The 18615-nt window shown below is 44.7% G+C and overlaps 1 protein-coding gene across 5 annotated transcripts in view; it reads left to right on the forward strand.

The window, feature by feature from the left end:
• Positions 1 to 18615, forward strand: part of LOC108713435 (ATP-binding cassette sub-family C member 8) — a 51559-nt gene that overhangs the window by 26800 nt on the left and 6144 nt on the right. For 2 of the 5 annotated variants that reach the window (XM_041589638.1, XM_041589639.1), the window contains exons 12-33: positions 699 to 844; positions 1956 to 2061; positions 2150 to 2260; positions 2784 to 2859; positions 3724 to 3829; positions 4264 to 4299; positions 4801 to 4836; positions 7634 to 7732; positions 9096 to 9180; positions 9325 to 9405; positions 10564 to 10701; positions 10982 to 11107; positions 11329 to 11428; positions 11612 to 11844; positions 12116 to 12282; positions 13738 to 13807; positions 15057 to 15214; positions 16535 to 16627; positions 17313 to 17415; positions 17504 to 17617; positions 18125 to 18245; positions 18334 to 18464. In XM_041589638.1, coding sequence (XP_041445572.1) covers positions 699 to 844; positions 1956 to 2061; positions 2150 to 2260; positions 2784 to 2859; positions 3724 to 3829; positions 4264 to 4299; positions 4801 to 4836; positions 7634 to 7732; positions 9096 to 9180; positions 9325 to 9405; positions 10564 to 10701; positions 10982 to 11107; positions 11329 to 11428; positions 11612 to 11844; positions 12116 to 12282; positions 13738 to 13807; positions 15057 to 15214; positions 16535 to 16627; positions 17313 to 17415; positions 17504 to 17617; positions 18125 to 18245; positions 18334 to 18464 — 2436 coding nt within the window. The remainder of the gene's footprint in view (positions 1 to 698; positions 845 to 1955; positions 2062 to 2149; positions 2261 to 2783; positions 2860 to 3723; positions 3830 to 4263; positions 4300 to 4800; positions 4837 to 7633; positions 7733 to 9095; positions 9181 to 9324; positions 9406 to 10563; positions 10702 to 10981; positions 11108 to 11328; positions 11429 to 11611; positions 11845 to 12115; positions 12283 to 13737; positions 13808 to 15056; positions 15215 to 16534; positions 16628 to 17312; positions 17416 to 17503; positions 17618 to 18124; positions 18246 to 18333; positions 18465 to 18615) is intronic. The other 3 variants (XM_041589640.1, XM_041589642.1, XM_041589641.1) reach the window with 3 other exon arrangements.

Below are 18615 nucleotides of genomic sequence, written 5' to 3' on the forward strand. Positions count from 1 at the left end.
AGGGGCAGTTATTATGTTGCACTATCATGGGCAGTTATTATGTTGCACTATTAGGGGCAGTTATTATGTTGCACTATCAGGGGCAGTTATTATGTTGCACTATCATGGGCAGTTATTATGTTGCACTATTAGGGGCAGTTATTATGTTGCACTATTAGGGGCAGTTATTATGTTGCACTATTAGGGGCAGTTATTATGTTGCACTATTAGGGGCAGTTATTATGTTGCACTATTAGGGGCAGTTATTATGTTGCACTATTAGGGGCAGTTATTATGTTGCACTATCAGGGGCAGTTATTATGTTGCACTATTAGGGGCAGTTATTATGTTGCACTATCAGGGGCAGTTATTTTGTTGCACTATTAGGGGCAGTTATTCTGTTGCACTATTAGGGGCAGTTAATTTGTTGCACTATTAGGGGCAGTTATTCTGTTGCACTATTAGGGGCAGTTAATTTGTTGCACTATTAGGGGCAGTTATTATGTTGCACTATTAGGGGCAGTTATCAGGGGCAGTTATTATGTTGCACTATCAGGGGCAGTTATTATGTTGCACTATTAGGGGCAGTTATTATGTTGCACTATTAGGGGCAGTTATTATGTTGCACTATTAGGGGCAATTATTATGTTGCACTATTAGGGGCAGTTATTTTGTTGCACTGATCATTTCTGTCGGTTTATTTCCGGTTTCTCCTGAAGACGTTTGTTGTCCACGTACACTTGTTACACAGAGAGCAGTTCTCTCCCGCCGTGGCCTTCGCCTCCCTTTCTCTGTTCCACATCCTGGTCACCCCTTTATTCCTCCTCTCCAGTGTGGTCAGATCCACAGTCAAGGCCCTGGTCAGGTGAGTTGGTGCTGAGCAACAGGGGTCCCAGTGACGCTTCTCTCATTCATTCACTGCTCTTTGCCTTTCTGGGGGTTCAATGTATAAAGGTTCCAGCTGTGAATGTGCCAAGTTCTCCTGGTACTTGTGCCCAGTATTGTTCCTATTTACATAATTGGAGAATAATGAGGATTTGGGGGGATCCCCTGCACTATAATTAAATATAAGTTCTCCAATGGGCTCCCCAGTAGATTTGGTGCCGGTCCAGCTCAGACCATTACAGCTCAGACCCAACACTCAGTTTCTTTACTGAGCTCTTTACTTAAACCCTTCATTTGTATTAATGGAAAGTTAGAACAATTAATCTTTCCCTGGGCTCGTTAGGCTAAATTGCTCCCCTGCTGATTGAGTCGTCCCTCTCGCTAGCGATGGAACTAATTAACCCTCATTACTGCTGCTACTGACTGAGGGTTCTGTGGTATCTGCACAAGGGGCACAGACACGGGGTTATTTCATTCCACTGCTCTGTCCCTGTCCAGAGATCATTTCAGAGCCTGCGCCACAGAGCTGACACTCTAATTGATCCCAAAGAGAGAACGTGAGCTGGGTGAGATCAGAGTGATTGTAATGACGGATCATTTGACTCGTCGGCACAATCAGGCCGGACCCTATAATCTGCTTGATTGTGCGTGAGGCTGAAATTAAAGGGCCAGTAGCAGTAAAAGTCAGAGTAAATCAATATGTGATTATGAATGTTAGTTCTGCCGGTGCAAATACAAATACTTATTGGCAGGAGCGGTGTCAATGTGAATGGGAGAGGCTTTTATCCTATAGATGAGTGTGTGACTTCTGACCCCTGTTTATCTTCACGTTAGCACTAAAGCCTTTGTATCCAATCAGATTATCTGTTATTTGCCCCCTGTTCAGCTCAGCTGCCCCCCATGATTACACAGCAAAGCCGTCGGTGCTACTGGCCCTTTAAGAAGGGGTCATTTATTGTGTTGCCAGTGACAAATCCCACAGTGATACAAATACTGAGTATTTCAAGTGATACATTGGGAGGGGAATCATTTAGGAGACATGGGCCCCATTTCCGTGGCTTATTGTGACTCCGTGTCTTTTTTCCGTTCAGTGTTCAGAAACTCAGTGAATTTTTCTCAAGTGAAGAGATTGGGGAAGAGGTGGATCAGTGCCCCCCATCCAACAACTTGTCCCCCCATAACAAGTACCAGGCAGTGGTAAGTCTGACCCCCGAGCCTCAGTTGTCATTAACCCCTTACTAGCTGCCACTTTCACTGTTGTCTCTGTCTCCCCAATATTGCACAGCCCCTCAAAGTTGTTAACCGTAAGAGACCCATCCGGGACGACTGGAACCATTTCAACTGTCAGCAGAGGCGGCCGACTAACCCCACGGAGGGAAATGAGTTTTGTATAAAGGTGAAGCCTCTGCACCTCCTCATCCTCACCCCCCTTTTACTTCTTGGCTTGGCAGAACCAGGGGGCACAGACCTAGATATTGTAGAGCTCAATCTTGTGCCCATCTGTGTTTTACTTGTGCCCCATGTCTGTGTGTGTGACTTAGATTGGCCCCTAGTGGGCCCCAGCCTTGGACATTTCCCATCAGCCCATTCTTTATGGGGGTGGGGAGGCCCAGTCCAATGTTATCAGTATGAATGCCCATGGATGGGTAGGTTCACCCTCTTGGTTACACTGGAGTCTAAATCAATGGGTACCCCCACATCTGCCCCATGTAACCCTAATATACTAATTCCCAAAGTCTGCTCATTTGAGTTCCTTGTGTCCTATGGGGGGAGCAGTGTAACCTCCACTTGCCCTTCCACTGGGGAGACTCTTTATATTTGTCAGTGTGAAAATGACGTTCCCTTTATATTGGTCGTGTTTGTCTGGAACAGGCTTATAATATATCCCAATATAATATGTTCTCTGTGCCCTTATCCAGGTTACCAATGGCTTCTTCACTTGGACACCCGACGGACCCCCAGCATTGTCCAACATCGATATCCGGATCCCCCAAGGTACTGCGGGTTTCTATAGTTTGGGTTGAACTCAAATCTTTTATTAAAGGAGAAGGAAAGGCTAAAATTAAGAAAGCTTTATAAGAAAGGGCTATATAAACACACCACCTCAAAGTAGGGATGCACTAAATCCACTATGTTGGATTCGGCCGAACCCTCGAATCCTTTGTGACAGATTCAGCCGAATCCTAATTTGCATATATGAATGGGAAGTGGGAAGGGGAAAACATTTTTTACTTCCTGGTTTTGGGACAAAAAGTCACGTGATTGCCCTCCCTGACCCTAATTTGCATATGCAAATTAGGATTTGGTTCGGCCAGTCAGAAGGATTCGGCCGAATATGAATCCGAATCCTGCTGAAAATGCCGAATCCTGGCCAAATCCTGAACCGAGTCATGGATTCGGTGCATTCCTAACTCAAAGTAATTCTGCTCTGAGTCCTTTGTCAAAACAAACATCACATTTCTTTCCTTCTATTGTGTACTCATGGGCTTCTGTATCAGACTAACTGTTTTCAGCTTAAACCTCCAGGGCTAGGGCTTGAGCATGCTCAGTTTGTTCCTCTCTCTCTCCCTGCTGTAATCTGAGCCCAGAGCTATGAGTGAGCAGGGAGAGACTCAGGCAGGAAGCGATGTCACACCAAGCTAATATGGCAGCTGCTATCCTAAACAAACAGAGAGCCTCTAGAGCTGGTTACTCAGATATATTAAAGCATTCTGCAGAATAACATAGCATTTTAGCTTGGACTATTGTGACTAATCTATTGGCAATAAACTGTATTGGAACTTTCCTTCTCCTTTTATTAAACCCTTATTTCACTGTCCTTCTGCTGATAAATAAAATCCCCTTTCTGCCCCCCCCCAGGTCAGCTGACTATGATCGTGGGGCAGGTCGGCTGTGGGAAGTCGTCGCTGCTGTTGGCCACCCTCGGGGAAATGCATAAGATTTCGGGGGACGTGTTGTGGAACAGGTGAATATATATATAATAGTGACCCATTGGGTGTTATAGGGTCTTTCATTCTGGATTTCTCTGGGGGCATCTCCCTGGTTCATTAGTACGTCCTCCCCATTATCTTATGAGAGTCTGTCGAGTGTGGGTTTGGTTCCCCTTTAATGCCACTTGGGGTATAATGGAGAGCAGAGAGAGGAGGGGACGGGTCAGTTGTGGGCAGGGAAGGGTTAACAGGATCTGGGCCCATTGCCTGATGAGCTGACACAATGGAGACATGCGCTGGCAGTTGCTATTTCAGGTAAGTGACAGATGCTGCGCTCTATAAACTCCCAGTGATTGGGGTTTGGGGTAATGAGCCCCTGTCCCTGCACCAATCAGAAATTAATATGTTTGCTCAGCACCTGATTGTTCCATTTACTGACATTTGTGTCTCTGATGTGTTTGTTGTTCAGCATCGTGTCCGACAGTGAGACCGGCGAGGATGTCAAGTGAGTTCCCCTTTAATCCAATGCTCTGTGCCCATATTAACCCTCTCACCCCCACCACCCTGCCTCTAACTGCCCCCCAGGTATATCAGGTGCCCCCTGGCAGTTGAAAGCAGCCCTGTGACTATAACTGAACATACATACAGTGTGTATATGGAATATGTAGGTGAGCAACAGATAGGGTTAATATTTCCCAGCAGCCCCTGGCCTTGCCCCTACTGAATACAAGCCATGACATGCAATAGGATAATTCCAGGCAATGATCTCTGGGAAATAGAAAACGTTTCCTTAATAGAATCCCAGGTCTCAGCCAATCAATAAGCTCCTTATTATATATGCACATTCCCTAATTACACTTGTGTTCCACATTCCCATTGATCTGTATTTCCCTTTAATGACTGTTTTGCCCCATCAGCACCTCCTGTAACGACTCCCAAGTTATTGATCTCACTTTAACCCCTGCACTGCTGCTCACTAATCCCCCCTGGTCTCTCCTTCCCACAGCCCAGACAAGGAGACGGCCGTCGACATGGAGACCAGGTAATGAAATCTGCCCCTGGTATATGTCCTGGGGGTAATATTAGGGGTAGTAAGAAGCCAATGGGTTTTGTCATTGAGATTTAACATCCCCAGTGGCTCCCAATATAAATCTATTAATCTCGGCAGGGATCCGGCGCCTGTGACGGATTTCATACAGCCCTGCGTTCGGTTATTCCTGGTGCAGAAACATGGGGACCCCAGTGCGATAGGGACAGGGGCCCAGATGTTCTGTGATGGGACATGTTTAGTCTATTGGGATAATTTATTAAATGATCAGTACCGGCATTATCTAATCAGTTAGTTGTAGCGATCATCTATAGGGAATAAAGGGAATACAAACCCTTACTGATGCTGATAAATAGAAATAGAGGGAAGGTGAATATGAGGTTGATGAAGGTTTTTGGGTAAAGAGAGAAAGAGAAGCACAAGAGGCACCAATGATGTTCATTCCCTGAGACTTTTTAATTGGTATTAACCCCCTGTGTAGTATCCTGATAGTGTAGGGGGAAGACGGGGTTAATAATTATCACATTCTGTTCCTGTCCCTATGATTGCTCTCACCTCTGCCTGGCTAAGCTCCACTGTATCTGTCACTCCTTTAGCTGAAGCTCATAGCAACCCTTTCCCAGTGAGTCTCAGCTGCTGGAATATTAAACATTCCTTATTCCCACATGGAGACACAAGGAACAGAATTGTCCCCCTTGGGGGGCTCCCTGGTAACCCACCCCCACACACACACACTGGTTGCCCTGGGCATTTATGAACATCTGCTTGGGAACAGTTGCCCTTTATATTCCTTTATATTCCGGCTCATTCTGCTCATTCTCCCCAGCAACCGAAATGAATTGAACTGATCATGTGACTTCTTGCAGTTTGCCCTAACATGTGACTTTGCTGCTGCAGTTGCCCCTGTGTTGGGTGCCAGTGGGATTGGGCCGGGGCAGTTACAGACAGGGCCTGTGGGTGCCAATATTAATGATTTAGGGAGCAGGATTCCCAGGTGTTGTTGCTGATCAGGTGACCAGGTAACTTGGCCAGGGAGCCAATCAGAGAGAGAGAATCGCATTCCCAGTGACACCCACCTGCTCCCAGTGAGAGTATTTTGTGTATTTCCCACAATCCCAAAGGGACAGGGGAGCCAATAAGCAGCTAATTCCTTATAAAGAGTCGACTTTACACTGTACAATAAGGGCGGGGGCTGCCCTACTGCTGATCTGCTCTGTCCTCCCCATTATACTGCCCCCCTCCCATGCCCCACTGACAACCCCAATCTCACCCCATAATATATGTCAGTAACAACCAAATAATATTCACTTGATTTGATCGAGTGCAAGTGGCAACTTCCCCTTTAAATCAGAAGTCGTATATTTTATATTGACCCATTAATTATTCTCTTTCCAATGTTCCACCTCTGAACCAAAATCCTCAGGAACCCCAGTAAGTTCCGACTCTCCAGTCTCCTCACGGAGGAACATATTCCCTATTTATATCCTGAGAGACGTCGGGAACAGAATATCCCAGAAAATCCTGTTTTATATCCGCACATTTCTCCCTCCTGATCCCGAATGTTTGTCTGGAGGATCATGTGCCCCCCAATTACTCTCCCTCTGCTCCTGGGAACCCCCACCCTGGGGACTATATACTGTAAATGTGCAGAATCCATTATGCTATGGGCACCTACCTCTCCCCTACTTACCCCCTCACTGCAGTCTCCCAATATCATAGAATTCATTGCTCACAACTTACCCGGTGCAGAGATCTCAGGATAAAGGGGAAGTAACCCGCAGCACATTCTAATGAATATAAATACAGTTATAAACGTATGTTTTGTTCTAAATAATAAATCAGCATCAGGAAATATTTTCCAGAGAATTTACTGCAAAAGGGCAAATGCTGCTGAATTCCACATATAAAATCCCCGTCTCTTAATAATTCCTATGAGGGTAATAATGACTTTGTCACCCCCAGAATATGGAGCAGCTGCCTCTGAAATGACTCTCAGCCAATCACAAACACTCGCCAATGAAATATTCTTCCCCATCTCAACTCATTGCCCCCAGAAGAGAGAATATGCCCCAAATCCACCACCAGACACATTTATATTAAACTCACATATATTATACCCTGTGTCATCAGCTCCATGTAAAGCTCCTCTGCTGTTGTTGAACTTAATCTCTCTGCATACTGTAGTAACCTTTGGCAGGACAGGGTTACAGGGAGTTGCACAAAGTAATGGCTGGAGGACTGAGGGATTCATATTCCCGCTCTGGATTCATTAATGTTATTTGCCCACTGGCCAACTGAGTGTAGCAAATGGAACTGTTCTGATTAAGCAGTGGGGGGTGGATTTTGGGGCAGAAGTTCCAGTATCTACAACCCCTTTAGAGACATGGTTTGACATGAGCACCAGTTCCCTTCCCCCATGTGTGTGTAACTTGTGTGTTTAACGTGTGTGTGTGTTACGTGTGTGTAAGGTGTGTGTAACATGTGTGTGTATGACATGTATGTGTAACGTGTGTGTAGAACGTGTGTGTAAGGTGTGTGTAACGTGTGTGTAACGTGTGTGTAGAACGTGTCTGTGGCAGTTATACATGTGACAATGACTGCGTCTCCTGAATCCCGTGGAAAGAGAATTCCTGTCACTTAAATGTCACTTGTCCCAGTGAGGGGCCCCGGGGGCGGGTGGGTGAGGGGCTCATTTGGGTTTTTATAAGGAAACAGCAGAGGAACAAAGGGAAATGAATGGGAATCCCCAGGAGCTGATAACTCCCTGACTGCTGCTGTTCTTTTACTGTAGGAGGAGAGGGGCCGTGGCCTACGCTTCCCAGAAGCCTTGGCTACTAAATGCCACCGTGGAGGAGAACATTACGTTTGAGAGTCCGTTCAACAAACAGAAGTAAGAGCCAAATCTAGTTGTACCCAATCACCCCCAAATCTGTCTCAGGTTATCCTGATTAAATGCATTGCCTGAATGCTTCATTTCAACTCAACATTCTTATAGATTGTGAGCTTTGAGGGCTCAGTTGGACTATAGCAGGGTTGTGTCCGGCTGGTCATCATTGATCCTGTGCCTGGTGTCCTTGTAGCACTGCCCCCCCCACCTGCACAGTGACCAATGGCAAGTTGCATCATTGATCTAATGCAAATAGAAAGGAAAACTAAAGGTCTGCCATTTCCTCACAAATTAATGGTAACCCTAATCCTAGTCTGACCCCAACCTTAAACCTAGTCCTGACCCCCTAACCCTAGTCCTAACCCCAACCCTAACCCTAATCCTAGTCTGACCCCAACCTTAAAACCTTAAACCTAGTCCTGACCCCCTAACCCTAGTCCTAACCCCAACCCTAACCCTAATCCTAGTCCTAACTCCAAGACTAACCCTAGTCCTAACCACGACCCTAGTCCTAACTCCAACCATTACCCTAATCTTAACCTCAACCATATCCCTAATGCTAATTCTAACTCCATCCCTAACCCTAACTTCAGACCTAACACCAACCCTAAACCCTAACCCCAACCATAACTCTAGTCCTAACCCCTCCCTATCCCGAATCCTAGTCATTGCTCCAGTCATAAACCTTATCCTAGTCCTAACCGCAAACCCTAGCCCTAATCCTAGTCATAACTTCAGTCCATGCCAAAATCCTAACCCAAGCTCCAAGACTAACCCTAGTAATAACCCCAACCCTAACCCTAGTTCTAACCCCACCCTATCCCAAATCCTAGTCATTGCTCCAGTCATAACCCTTATCATAGTCCTAACTGCAACCCTAGCCCTAATCCTAGTCATAACTTCAGTCCTTGCCATAATCCTAGCCCAAGATCCAGACTAACCCTAGTAATAACCCCAACCCTAACCCTAATGCTGGTTCTAACTCCAACCCTAATCCTAACTTCAGTCCTCATGCCAACCCTAATCCTATTCTTAACCCCAACCATAATCCTATTCGTAAACCCCTCCCTTACTTCTCGCTGCTGCTCCCAGTTCCCACCCAGTCTCTACACATGGCCCAGGCCCAGGCCCAGTAACAGGCAGGGAGCCATTGTTATTAAAGGCAATGTCTTTCTTCAGATTCTCTCCTCCTCCCCTGAGCCTTTAATAAAAATGCCCCCATGCTTAGCATCCTCCTTTGTCTACTCTTGTCCAAACCCCATTACCCCAAAAAACCTCCCTAACATTTGGGGTGTCCCAGTCAGGACTCTGCCCCCCTACATAATTGGCTGTGCCTTCTGTTACTCTATTGCTTTTCTCCCCCCAGGTACAAAGCAATTATAGATGCCTGTTCCCTCCAGCCGGATATTGATATTCTGCCCCATGGAGACCAGACACAGATTGGGGAACGGGTCAGTAACCCCATTATTGGTTATTTCATCAACTGGTTATTACATACGGGGCATGAGATCTATTACTCATTATGTAAGATATACACCCCCAATGTCTGCTTCTATATCACTTTATGTTCTTTCTTTATGTTTATTCTCCTGCAGGGGATCAACCTGTCTGGGGGGCAGCGACAGCGAATCAGTGTGGCCCGAGTTCTCTACCAGCAAAGCAGCGTTGTGTTCTTGGTGAGAGACGTTCCCATTCTTATCCAATGTCTCAGCCTTTTATTATTAGGAATATCCTGCAGACAATTCTCCATTCACATTCACTAATGATTTGCTTTGAAATGAATTGACTCCCTGGCCTGGAATTCAATAGCTTCTTTGTTTACTCAGCTCGGCCCATAAAGATACATATTTATTCCTTTTATTTATAAGCGGCTCAGTCGCAGAGCAAATGTGCCCTTTAATTCAACCATTGTGACTCTCATATATTGACTTATTGAGGTTTCTGTGCAGTTTGAGATAAATACAGGGCTAAACCTTAACCCCCCCCAAGATCAGTGATTAATAGTGAGAATAGTGCAACGTGCTGCTCATATTCACCTCTTACCAGACACGGATTTGCCCATCAGTTTTCTCTAATGATGACACTTAATTGGCTCATTTCATTAGAGCGCTGGGTTATTTTCTGCTGCATCTCCCGCTCTCTATCGATTTCCCTAATTGACAACAATGTATCATTGGACTGAGAAGGTTCTTTTATTTGGCCCCCAAATGAACTTTTTCTACTTTCCGCTCTGCGTTGCCATTAGCTCTAATTACTCCCAAGTCAGGGTCGTTGTATCATCAGCAGCGAGAGCTCCAGTAGCAGATCAGGGGGAAAAGCAATGGAGTAGCTGCAAAGTGCTTGGATGAAACTTAACTCAGTATAATGGATTTGGTATAAGTATAAGTGCACTCAGAAAGGAACATCAGCAGGGCATGAGGGTTTATCCCATGGATTCTCTAGTATATCCCATTATTATCTGTATTATTATTCCATTATGTGAGGCTGATGTCTGGTGGTTGCTATGTGGTTGCCGCCATCACTGATCTTATCAAATAGCAAGTTGGAAGGTTAAAAGCATAATGGTCCCAAAGATGTACAAGATATTATTAATAATAATAATACTGATACAAATGTGGCTTCACTTCTCTTCTATTCTGGGGTCACAGATCAGCACAACCAGACATCAAAAACCTCAATTTACACTACAACTCCCAGAATAAGTAGTGAGTGTGAGTTGGGAAATGTAGATTAGACATCATTGATCTGCTGGGTCCCAAGTGAATTAAATGTTGTACTGTAGCCTCATAATTCTGCTGAAGAACCTGAATCCAACTGTGAATTGTGTCTGACAGGACGACCCCTTCTCTGCGCTGGACATTCACCTTAGTGACCATCTCATGCACGAGGGGATCCTACAAATGCTCAGGGACAATAAGAGAACCACAGTCTTAGTTACTCACAAACTGCAGTACCTGCCCCATGCCGACTGGGTGAGTAATGGATGGAGCAGAGAGGAGAAGTATAGAAGGGGAGAGAAGAGGGAGGATGGGGGAGAGTAAGGCCAAACAGTTGGGGGAGAAAAGGAAAGGAGAGGGGATGAGAGACAGAAGGAGAGAAAGGGGGTTAGGGAGTAGAGAGACAAATGGGGGAGAGGAGAAATATAGAAGGGGAGAGAAGAGGGAGGATGGGGGAGAGTAAGGCCAAATAGTTAGAGGAATTCACAGAAATGAAATAAATTTTGAGTGTCTAGTTACCCTTTAATCCTTGCAGATCATTGCAATGAAGGACGGGACAATTCAGAGGGAGGGGACCCTCAAGGACATCCAGAAATCAGACCCCGAACTCTATGAACACTGGAAAACCCTCATGAACCGGCAGGACCAGGAATTAGAGAAAGTACGTTGGGTTGGGAAGGGTTAAATTTCTTTATTCCATAGACAATGTGAGTAAGGTGTTTGGTGGCCAGTAGAGTCTAAACAGAGGATGATGGGAAGGGGTCGTGTTAGTTTTGTCTCTTTCTCAGTAATTCCTTCCTAATTATTTAAATAATAACTGGGAATTGCTTCAATACATATCAGGTGGCAGATCCAACCCAATTCTTTTATTTCCTCTCCCAGGAGATCATTCTAGACTGTAAATCCGGTGGGGAGCGGATGAATTTAAAGAGGACCATTTATCCCAGAGACGCCCTTCTCGGAGATGATGAAGAAGATGAAGGTAAATTAAACTAAAATCCAATGAATGACTTTCCTCCGGAACAGACAGTTGAGCCACAAGGGGGCGCTGTTTATTCTAAGCCTTGTGCATTGAGTCCAATGAGACAGGGGGTGCAGTCAGTGTACCCCAGCTGTGAGTGTTGCAGTGACCTCATTAACCCATTGTATTCCTTGCTGCTGACAGAGGAGATATCTGAGAGTGAGGAAGATGATGACAATTTCCTGCACCAAAGAGCCAAAATGCCCTGGAGGGCTTGTGGCAAGTACCTGAGCTCGGCTGGCATCCTGCTCCTGCCATTACTAGTCCTGTCCCAGCTGCTGAAACATTCTGTCATGGTGGCCATTGACTTCTGGCTAGCAAAGTGGACGTCGGCCGCCATCACCAACCAGTCCGTGGCCAACTGCTCAGGGAAAGAGGTAGGTGGATCCAAACGCTTCATTGTATTTCCTATAATCCGGCACTTGCACAGGGACTAAAGCAAAACTGATATAAGAGTCACTGGAACCAACAGAACTACATTTATTTCTTATATTTCAGCCCATTTTCCTGCCCCTTTTGGTGCTGCACTGAGACTAGAATGGGGCAATAACTTGCAAGGTCACATGACTTGGAGATGAATATGCTGGGGAGAGGAATTGTGGGTACTTTGCTGCCATTAATATATATTTTATTCTTCCCCCCCCCCAGGTTTGCCACTTTGATCACTCGCCCTACTCTATGACCTTCAGCATCTTGTCCTGCGTGGGGATCATTATGTGTCTCGCCACATCTATTGCCGTGGAACGGACTGGCCTGCGGGTGGCCAAAAAACTGCACAGCAGCCTCCTCAATGCCATCATCTTAGCCCCAATGAGGTGAGTGGCCATGTGTAGCCTTATATATATAGCAGCAGCCCTGCACCCATTGTGCCCCTGTTGTGTTACATTGTATCTCTTCTGTATTAGAGTCTCTCCCTGTTATCTCTATAGTCTCTGTATATTTATACTGTGTCTCTGTTACATTGTATCTTTTATTCTTTGTGTTACATTGCATCTAGGGTTGCCACCTTTTCTGGAAAAAAATACCGGCCTTCCTATATATTTATCTTTATTCCCTATTAATAACATTGGGATCACTGACCTTCCTATATATTTATCTTTATTCCCTATTAATAACATTGGGATCACTGACCTTCCTATATATTTATCTTTATTCCCTATTAATAACATTGGGATCACTGACCTTCCTATATATTTATCTTTATTCCCTATTAATAACATTGGGATCACTGACCTTCCTATATATTTATCTTTATTCCCTATTAATAACATTGGGATCACTGACCTTCCTATATATTTATCTTTATTCCCTATTAATAACATTGAGATCAACCATCATTTTTACCGGCCAGGCCAGTAAAATACCGGCCTGGTGGCAACCCTAATTGTATCTCTTCTGTTTTTGCTTCTCTCCGTTATCTCTATAGTCTCTGTATATCTATACTGTGTCTCTTTGTTACATTGTATCTCTGATTCTATGTGTTACATTGTATCTCCTCTGTATTAGCTTCTCTCTCTCTGTATAGTCTCTGTATATCTATACTACACTGTCTCTGTTACATTGTATCTCTACCCTGTCCCTCTATTCCTACCCCAGTGGAGTGGAGCACTATAGTGAATCAGTGAATTAATATACTCAGCACTATAGTGAATCAGTGAATCAGTATACTCAGCACTATAGTGAATCAGTGAATTAATATACTCAGCACTATAGTGAATCAGTGAATCAGTATACTCAGCACTATAGTGAATCAGTGAATTAATATACTCAGCACTATAGTGAATCAGTGAATTAATATACTCAGCACTATAGTGAATCAGTGAATTAATATACTCAGCACTATAGTGAATCAGTGAATTAATATACTCAGCACTATAGTGAATCAGTGAATCAATATACTCAGCACTATAGTGAATCAGTGAATCAATATACTCAGCACTATAGTGAATCAGAAGGTCACACTATAGACCAATATCCAGATTATCTGAGCATAACGGGTACTGAGAAGAGCAACAGAAAATCCATTAACACCTAGAAATGTACCGCAATTATAATTCATTTTATCTCTGTGTCGCTCTGTATCTGCTCCGTGTGTGAGATAATAACAAAGTATTGGGAATTCTATATAATGTGGGAAACAAATGTATTTACTAAGTGACGTCATGTCAGAGAGAATATTTATTTGTAGGAACCATTTCCCCTTTAATCCCCAGCTATAGAATGTACATTTCGGGCTGGGATTGAGTTTATGTGTAATATTTATTTTGCAGGTTCTTTGAGACGACCCCCCTGGGCAGCATTCTCAACCGTTTCTCAGCAGATTTTAATACAATAGATCAGGTAAATGAGAGGATTGGGCTCGGGGGTCTCAGCGAGGGGATTTAGAGAAAGTAGTTTTTATTTAGGGCTTTATTGCCTGCGGCTCACATTAATGGGCCCCGTAACTCAGACCAGGGGCCACTCACTGATGGAATAAAGAGATTTTCTGCTGCCGCCTTGTTATAAATCCCTCTTAGTAATAAATTGCTGCAAAGCTGAATGTAATGATGGGAAATAAATCCCCGACCCCTGGGGAGAGATGTAATAACAGTGTTAGTATGGGGGGGCCGGGGGCTCATGGGATTCGCTGGAGTCAAATTTATATGAACTGCCATGAAATAAATGAATAATAAATGTTACTGACACCCTCTAGTTTTATTATAACCTCTATACCCCCTTCTCCTGACTCCTTCTTGTCTTACTTCAATCACTTTGTATAGAAAATGCCCCTTTTCAAACATGGCTTAATAGCTAACTGTGCCCCTTCTATCTGATTAAAGGAGAACTAAACCCTAAAATTTAATTATTGCGCGAGGCTAAAGTTTGAGCTTGTCAATAGCAGCAATGATCCAGGACTTCAAACTTGTCACAGGGGGTCACCATCTTGGAAAGTGTCTGTGACACTCACATGCTCAGTGGGCTCTGATTGGCTGTTGAGAAGCTAAGCTTAGGGCTCGTCACTAATTATCCAGCAGCAGAAAATGAGCTTCCCTGGCTGTAATATAAACTGATGCTACAGGTTTGCTGATTATTTAATTCTGATGCTAATTGCACTGGTTTCTGTGCTGCCATGTAGTAATTATGTGTATTAATTACTAATCAGCCTTATATTGTGACATTTCTATTCTATGTGTACTGTATATTGTGAGTGGCTCCCTAAGCTCAGTAAGTGACAGCAGCACAGAGCATGTGAATCAGTGAATCAGCAGAAAAGAAGATGGGGAGCTACTGGGGCATCTTTGGAGACACAGATCTTTACTGCTAAAGGGCTGTGGTTGCCTTGGGCTGGTACAGAAGCACAAAACATAAAGTACAACATTTATAGCTACTTCTTTAGTTAGACTTTCCTTGTCCTTTAAAGACAGATCTGGTTATAAAGGGGCATTGATTGGCCGTATGCCCGCACCTGGCACCAGGACCACCAGACATTGGATTATTCTCAGGCTGATGTTGTTTTAGTGTCAGATCCACAGACGTGGGAGTCGCTCCCCACAGTTAGTACATTGGGGATCAGTTGTAATTCCCTGTTGTCATTTCGCTGTTTCTCCAGCACATCCCGGCCACCCTGGAATGTCTGAGCCGCTCCACTTTACTGTGTGTGTCTGCGCTCGCCGTCATCTCCTACGTGACCCCCGTCTTCCTCATCTCCCTGGTGCCCCTCGCCATCGTATGTTACTTTATCCAGAAACACTTCCGCGTGGCATCCAGGTAATTGGCACCAACAGAACCAGCGAGTTTAACTGGAAGTTGGACCAAGTGGGAAAAACTCCAGGATCAGACTCTCCAACCTCAGCCCATGTCCTTGGGCACAAGAGACCCGAACAGAATGTGCAGTTTCAGCTGAGTAAATAGTCACCCACATTGGCACCTGCTTTGCTGCTATTGTGGCACCAGGTAGCCCAATGCACAATTTGGCACAGCTTTTGCAGAGAGACCCCCAACCAGTCACTATACAGGGGGCTCGTTATTTCACATTCCTCACCAGTGGCCCAGGCCCCACAGCAAAGACTTTTGTTAGGCTCCCCTATCAGGATGCAGGGGTACCCCATATGTCTCTAACAATCCCCCCATGGGGTCTGCTTCCCCTATAGTTAAACCACAGTTCCTCACACGCTTGGGCCCAATTACGTTACATAATACGTCTGTGGGGTCCTTAAACAGCCCCTGAATGCTATGGCCTCCCCAGATGGATAAGATTGTATTAGAGGCTGAATTAAATGCTTTAACTATAAAGTAATAGTTTGCCGTTTTTAAAAAAAGACTTTTCTGCCTCTGGTTGCTAGGGACAGTGATGCTTAGAAACAGAAAGCAGATGAACCATTATTATTTTAACTCTTATTTCCCTATTACTGATACACTGCAGTCTATTAGCCGCACCCCATCTAATAATCTAATAATTAAAGCACAATATAATAAGTAGCTTTATTGCCTTTCTTCCCCTGGCATATTGGGGGGAGCATTTTCCTGGCTGCCCCCCATAATCTCTGCTGAGTATAATATCTCTGTACAGAGGAATAAGGGGGCAGCGTGGGGGAAATAAGGGAAATATTCCCAATATTTATTTATAAAGTGTAAAGTTCAACAGAAACAACACAATCACTCTGATTATGGTACAGCAGGGAAAGGGTTAATTGTGTGTAAACCCCCCCTGATCCTGTCCATGTGATACAAAGTAACAGCTGGGGGGGGGCAGAATCCAATTCCTAGTGTAGCCAAGGGAACTGCCCCAAATGTTCTTGTAATGCCCCCACTGTCCTGCAGGGGGAGACATAGTCACATGTACTTTGCTTTCTTGCCTCCGAGGGTTAAAGGGGAAATAACATGTGACTATTGGTAGGGTTTGTTTATATGTGATGTCTCCCACTGTATAGATACCCCACCCTCCACACAATTAACTCTGTGCTGATTATTATTATTATTATTATTGTTATTATTCTTATTATTATTGTTGTTATTATTATTGTTGTTGTTGTTGTTGTTATTATTGTAATTATTATTATTATTATTATTATTGTTATTAACCCCCAGAGACCTACAGCAGCTGGAGGACAGCACACAGCTCCCCCTTCTGTCCCATTTTGCAGAAACAGTTGAAGGACTGACAACCATCCGAGCTTTCAGGTAATTTGCTCTGAGACCCCCTTGGGTAGAGAGAAACAGGGGGGCTTAGCACAGGGATGTACCCCATTAAAGGTTTCCCCCCAGATCCAATACAGTTCTCCCATTTTAGGGCAGCTGGGGAATCTGAGATGATTCAGGGGGTCACACGGGGGTCCCAGACAGTCTGTAGGGAAGGAATTACTGGTGCAACAAAGACTTTGGGGGTTATTCCCGGGGCCCCTTCAGTTTGGGCCCCACAGGGCAGCAGTTATATGTGCAGAGGGATATAATGTAAAATAATGATGCTATAAATTCTATTGTACCATTGATGTACCATGAATGTCTCACTAGGATGTCTCCAGTTGTTGCTGAACTGCAACTCTCTCACTATGGATGCCCCAAGCACAGTGAAAGGGGAGGTGGCTATTTATCATTGCAGAGACTGTTATGTACATTAGAGACTCTCAGTGTGTGGAGGGGTGCATGGGGGGTGCATGGGGGGCCCTAGTAGCCCCACACAGGTCAGAATGTGAGGCAGGACAGACATACAGATATATAAATAGTCACGTGCAGGGGGTGACAGTCTCTTACAACATTCTCTCTGGTTGCTAGGGGCAGTAAGCCTGGTAACTGAATTGCAATTGTTGTTATTCGGTGGAATGTTCCACCAATATCAGTTTGTATAATTTTCCTTGTCCGTCCATAGGTATGAACCACGGTTTCGGCAGAAGCTCCTGGAACACACGGATTCCAACAACATCGCCTCCCTGTTCCTCACCGCTGCCAATCGGTGGTTAGAAGTGAGAATGGCAAGTACAGTGTTTGTTACTGGTGAGAAAATCCCTTCCCAATCTCTAATTCTCTTATATGAAAGGCTTTTGTTCCCCTTTATTTCAGGAATACATTGGGGCCTGTGTTGTTCTAATCGCTGCCGTTGCCTCTATCACCAACTCGCTGCATTATAATCTGTCGTCCGGCCTCGTTGGACTGGGACTCACTTACGCTCTAATGGTAATTACACTGACATTGCACTGGAACCACTATTAGAAGTTATATATATTATTATATTATATAATTATATAATTATATATATATATATAACTGGGTTATATTAGAACTGATTTCTCTTATTATAAGGAATGTGCTTTGATTGGCTCTGCAGTCACCCAATCAGAACCCGGCTCTGGGCTGGAAGGAGGAGGGGCCCCATTGTACAACTCCTCCCACTTCCAGCTGGTTAATTATAATTTATTATAAATAATAAAACAGGTCAATTTGAGATTACGAGATGATAAATATAAATGATGGAGATCAGCCGCCTCGTTAATGATTGATGAGGCTCAGTCAATTAATTCCGTGTATTTAATCTGCATTTTATATGAGTCTGGAATTGATGTTCTGACCCAGAGCCGGGGAAGAGGGAAGAGACAGTAATGGAGAGGAATAAGTAATGGGCCTATTGATTTCTACACAATATTGATTGTCAGCTCTTGGCTCCTAACTGCTGTCATTGCCCAGGTGTCCAACTACCTGAACTGGATGGTGCGGAACTTGTCCGACATGGAGATCCAACTCGGGGCAGTGAAGAGAATCAATGGGCTCCTCAAAACTGAACCAGAGAATTACAAGGGGCTTCTTTGTGAGTGACGGGGGGATTCCTGTTCTATTGGGAAATGAAGAGTCTCTGCCTCTCTGACACCCCCTCTTTGTCTCCCCCTCGGGCACAGCCCCCTCACAGATCCCCCAAAACTGGCCAGAGAATGGGGAGATCCAGATCCAGAACCTGAGCGTTCGCTATGACTCCTCCCTGAAGCCGGTTCTGAAGCACGTCAATGCCCACATCACTCCGGGCCAGAAGGTACTGCTTATGTCTCCCTGCACTGCTTGTTCCGACTCACTCTCAATCTCACTCACACTGTCACTCACACTCTCACTCACACTGGCACTCACACTCTCACTGTTACTCACATACCCAGACTGGAGTTAGGTGCCAGCAGGGCGAGGGGCAG

The sequence above is a fragment of the Xenopus laevis genome, chromosome 4L (genome assembly GCF_017654675.1).
Source record: "Xenopus laevis strain J_2021 chromosome 4L, Xenopus_laevis_v10.1, whole genome shotgun sequence".
Lineage (NCBI taxonomy): Eukaryota > Metazoa > Chordata > Amphibia > Anura > Pipidae > Xenopus > Xenopus laevis.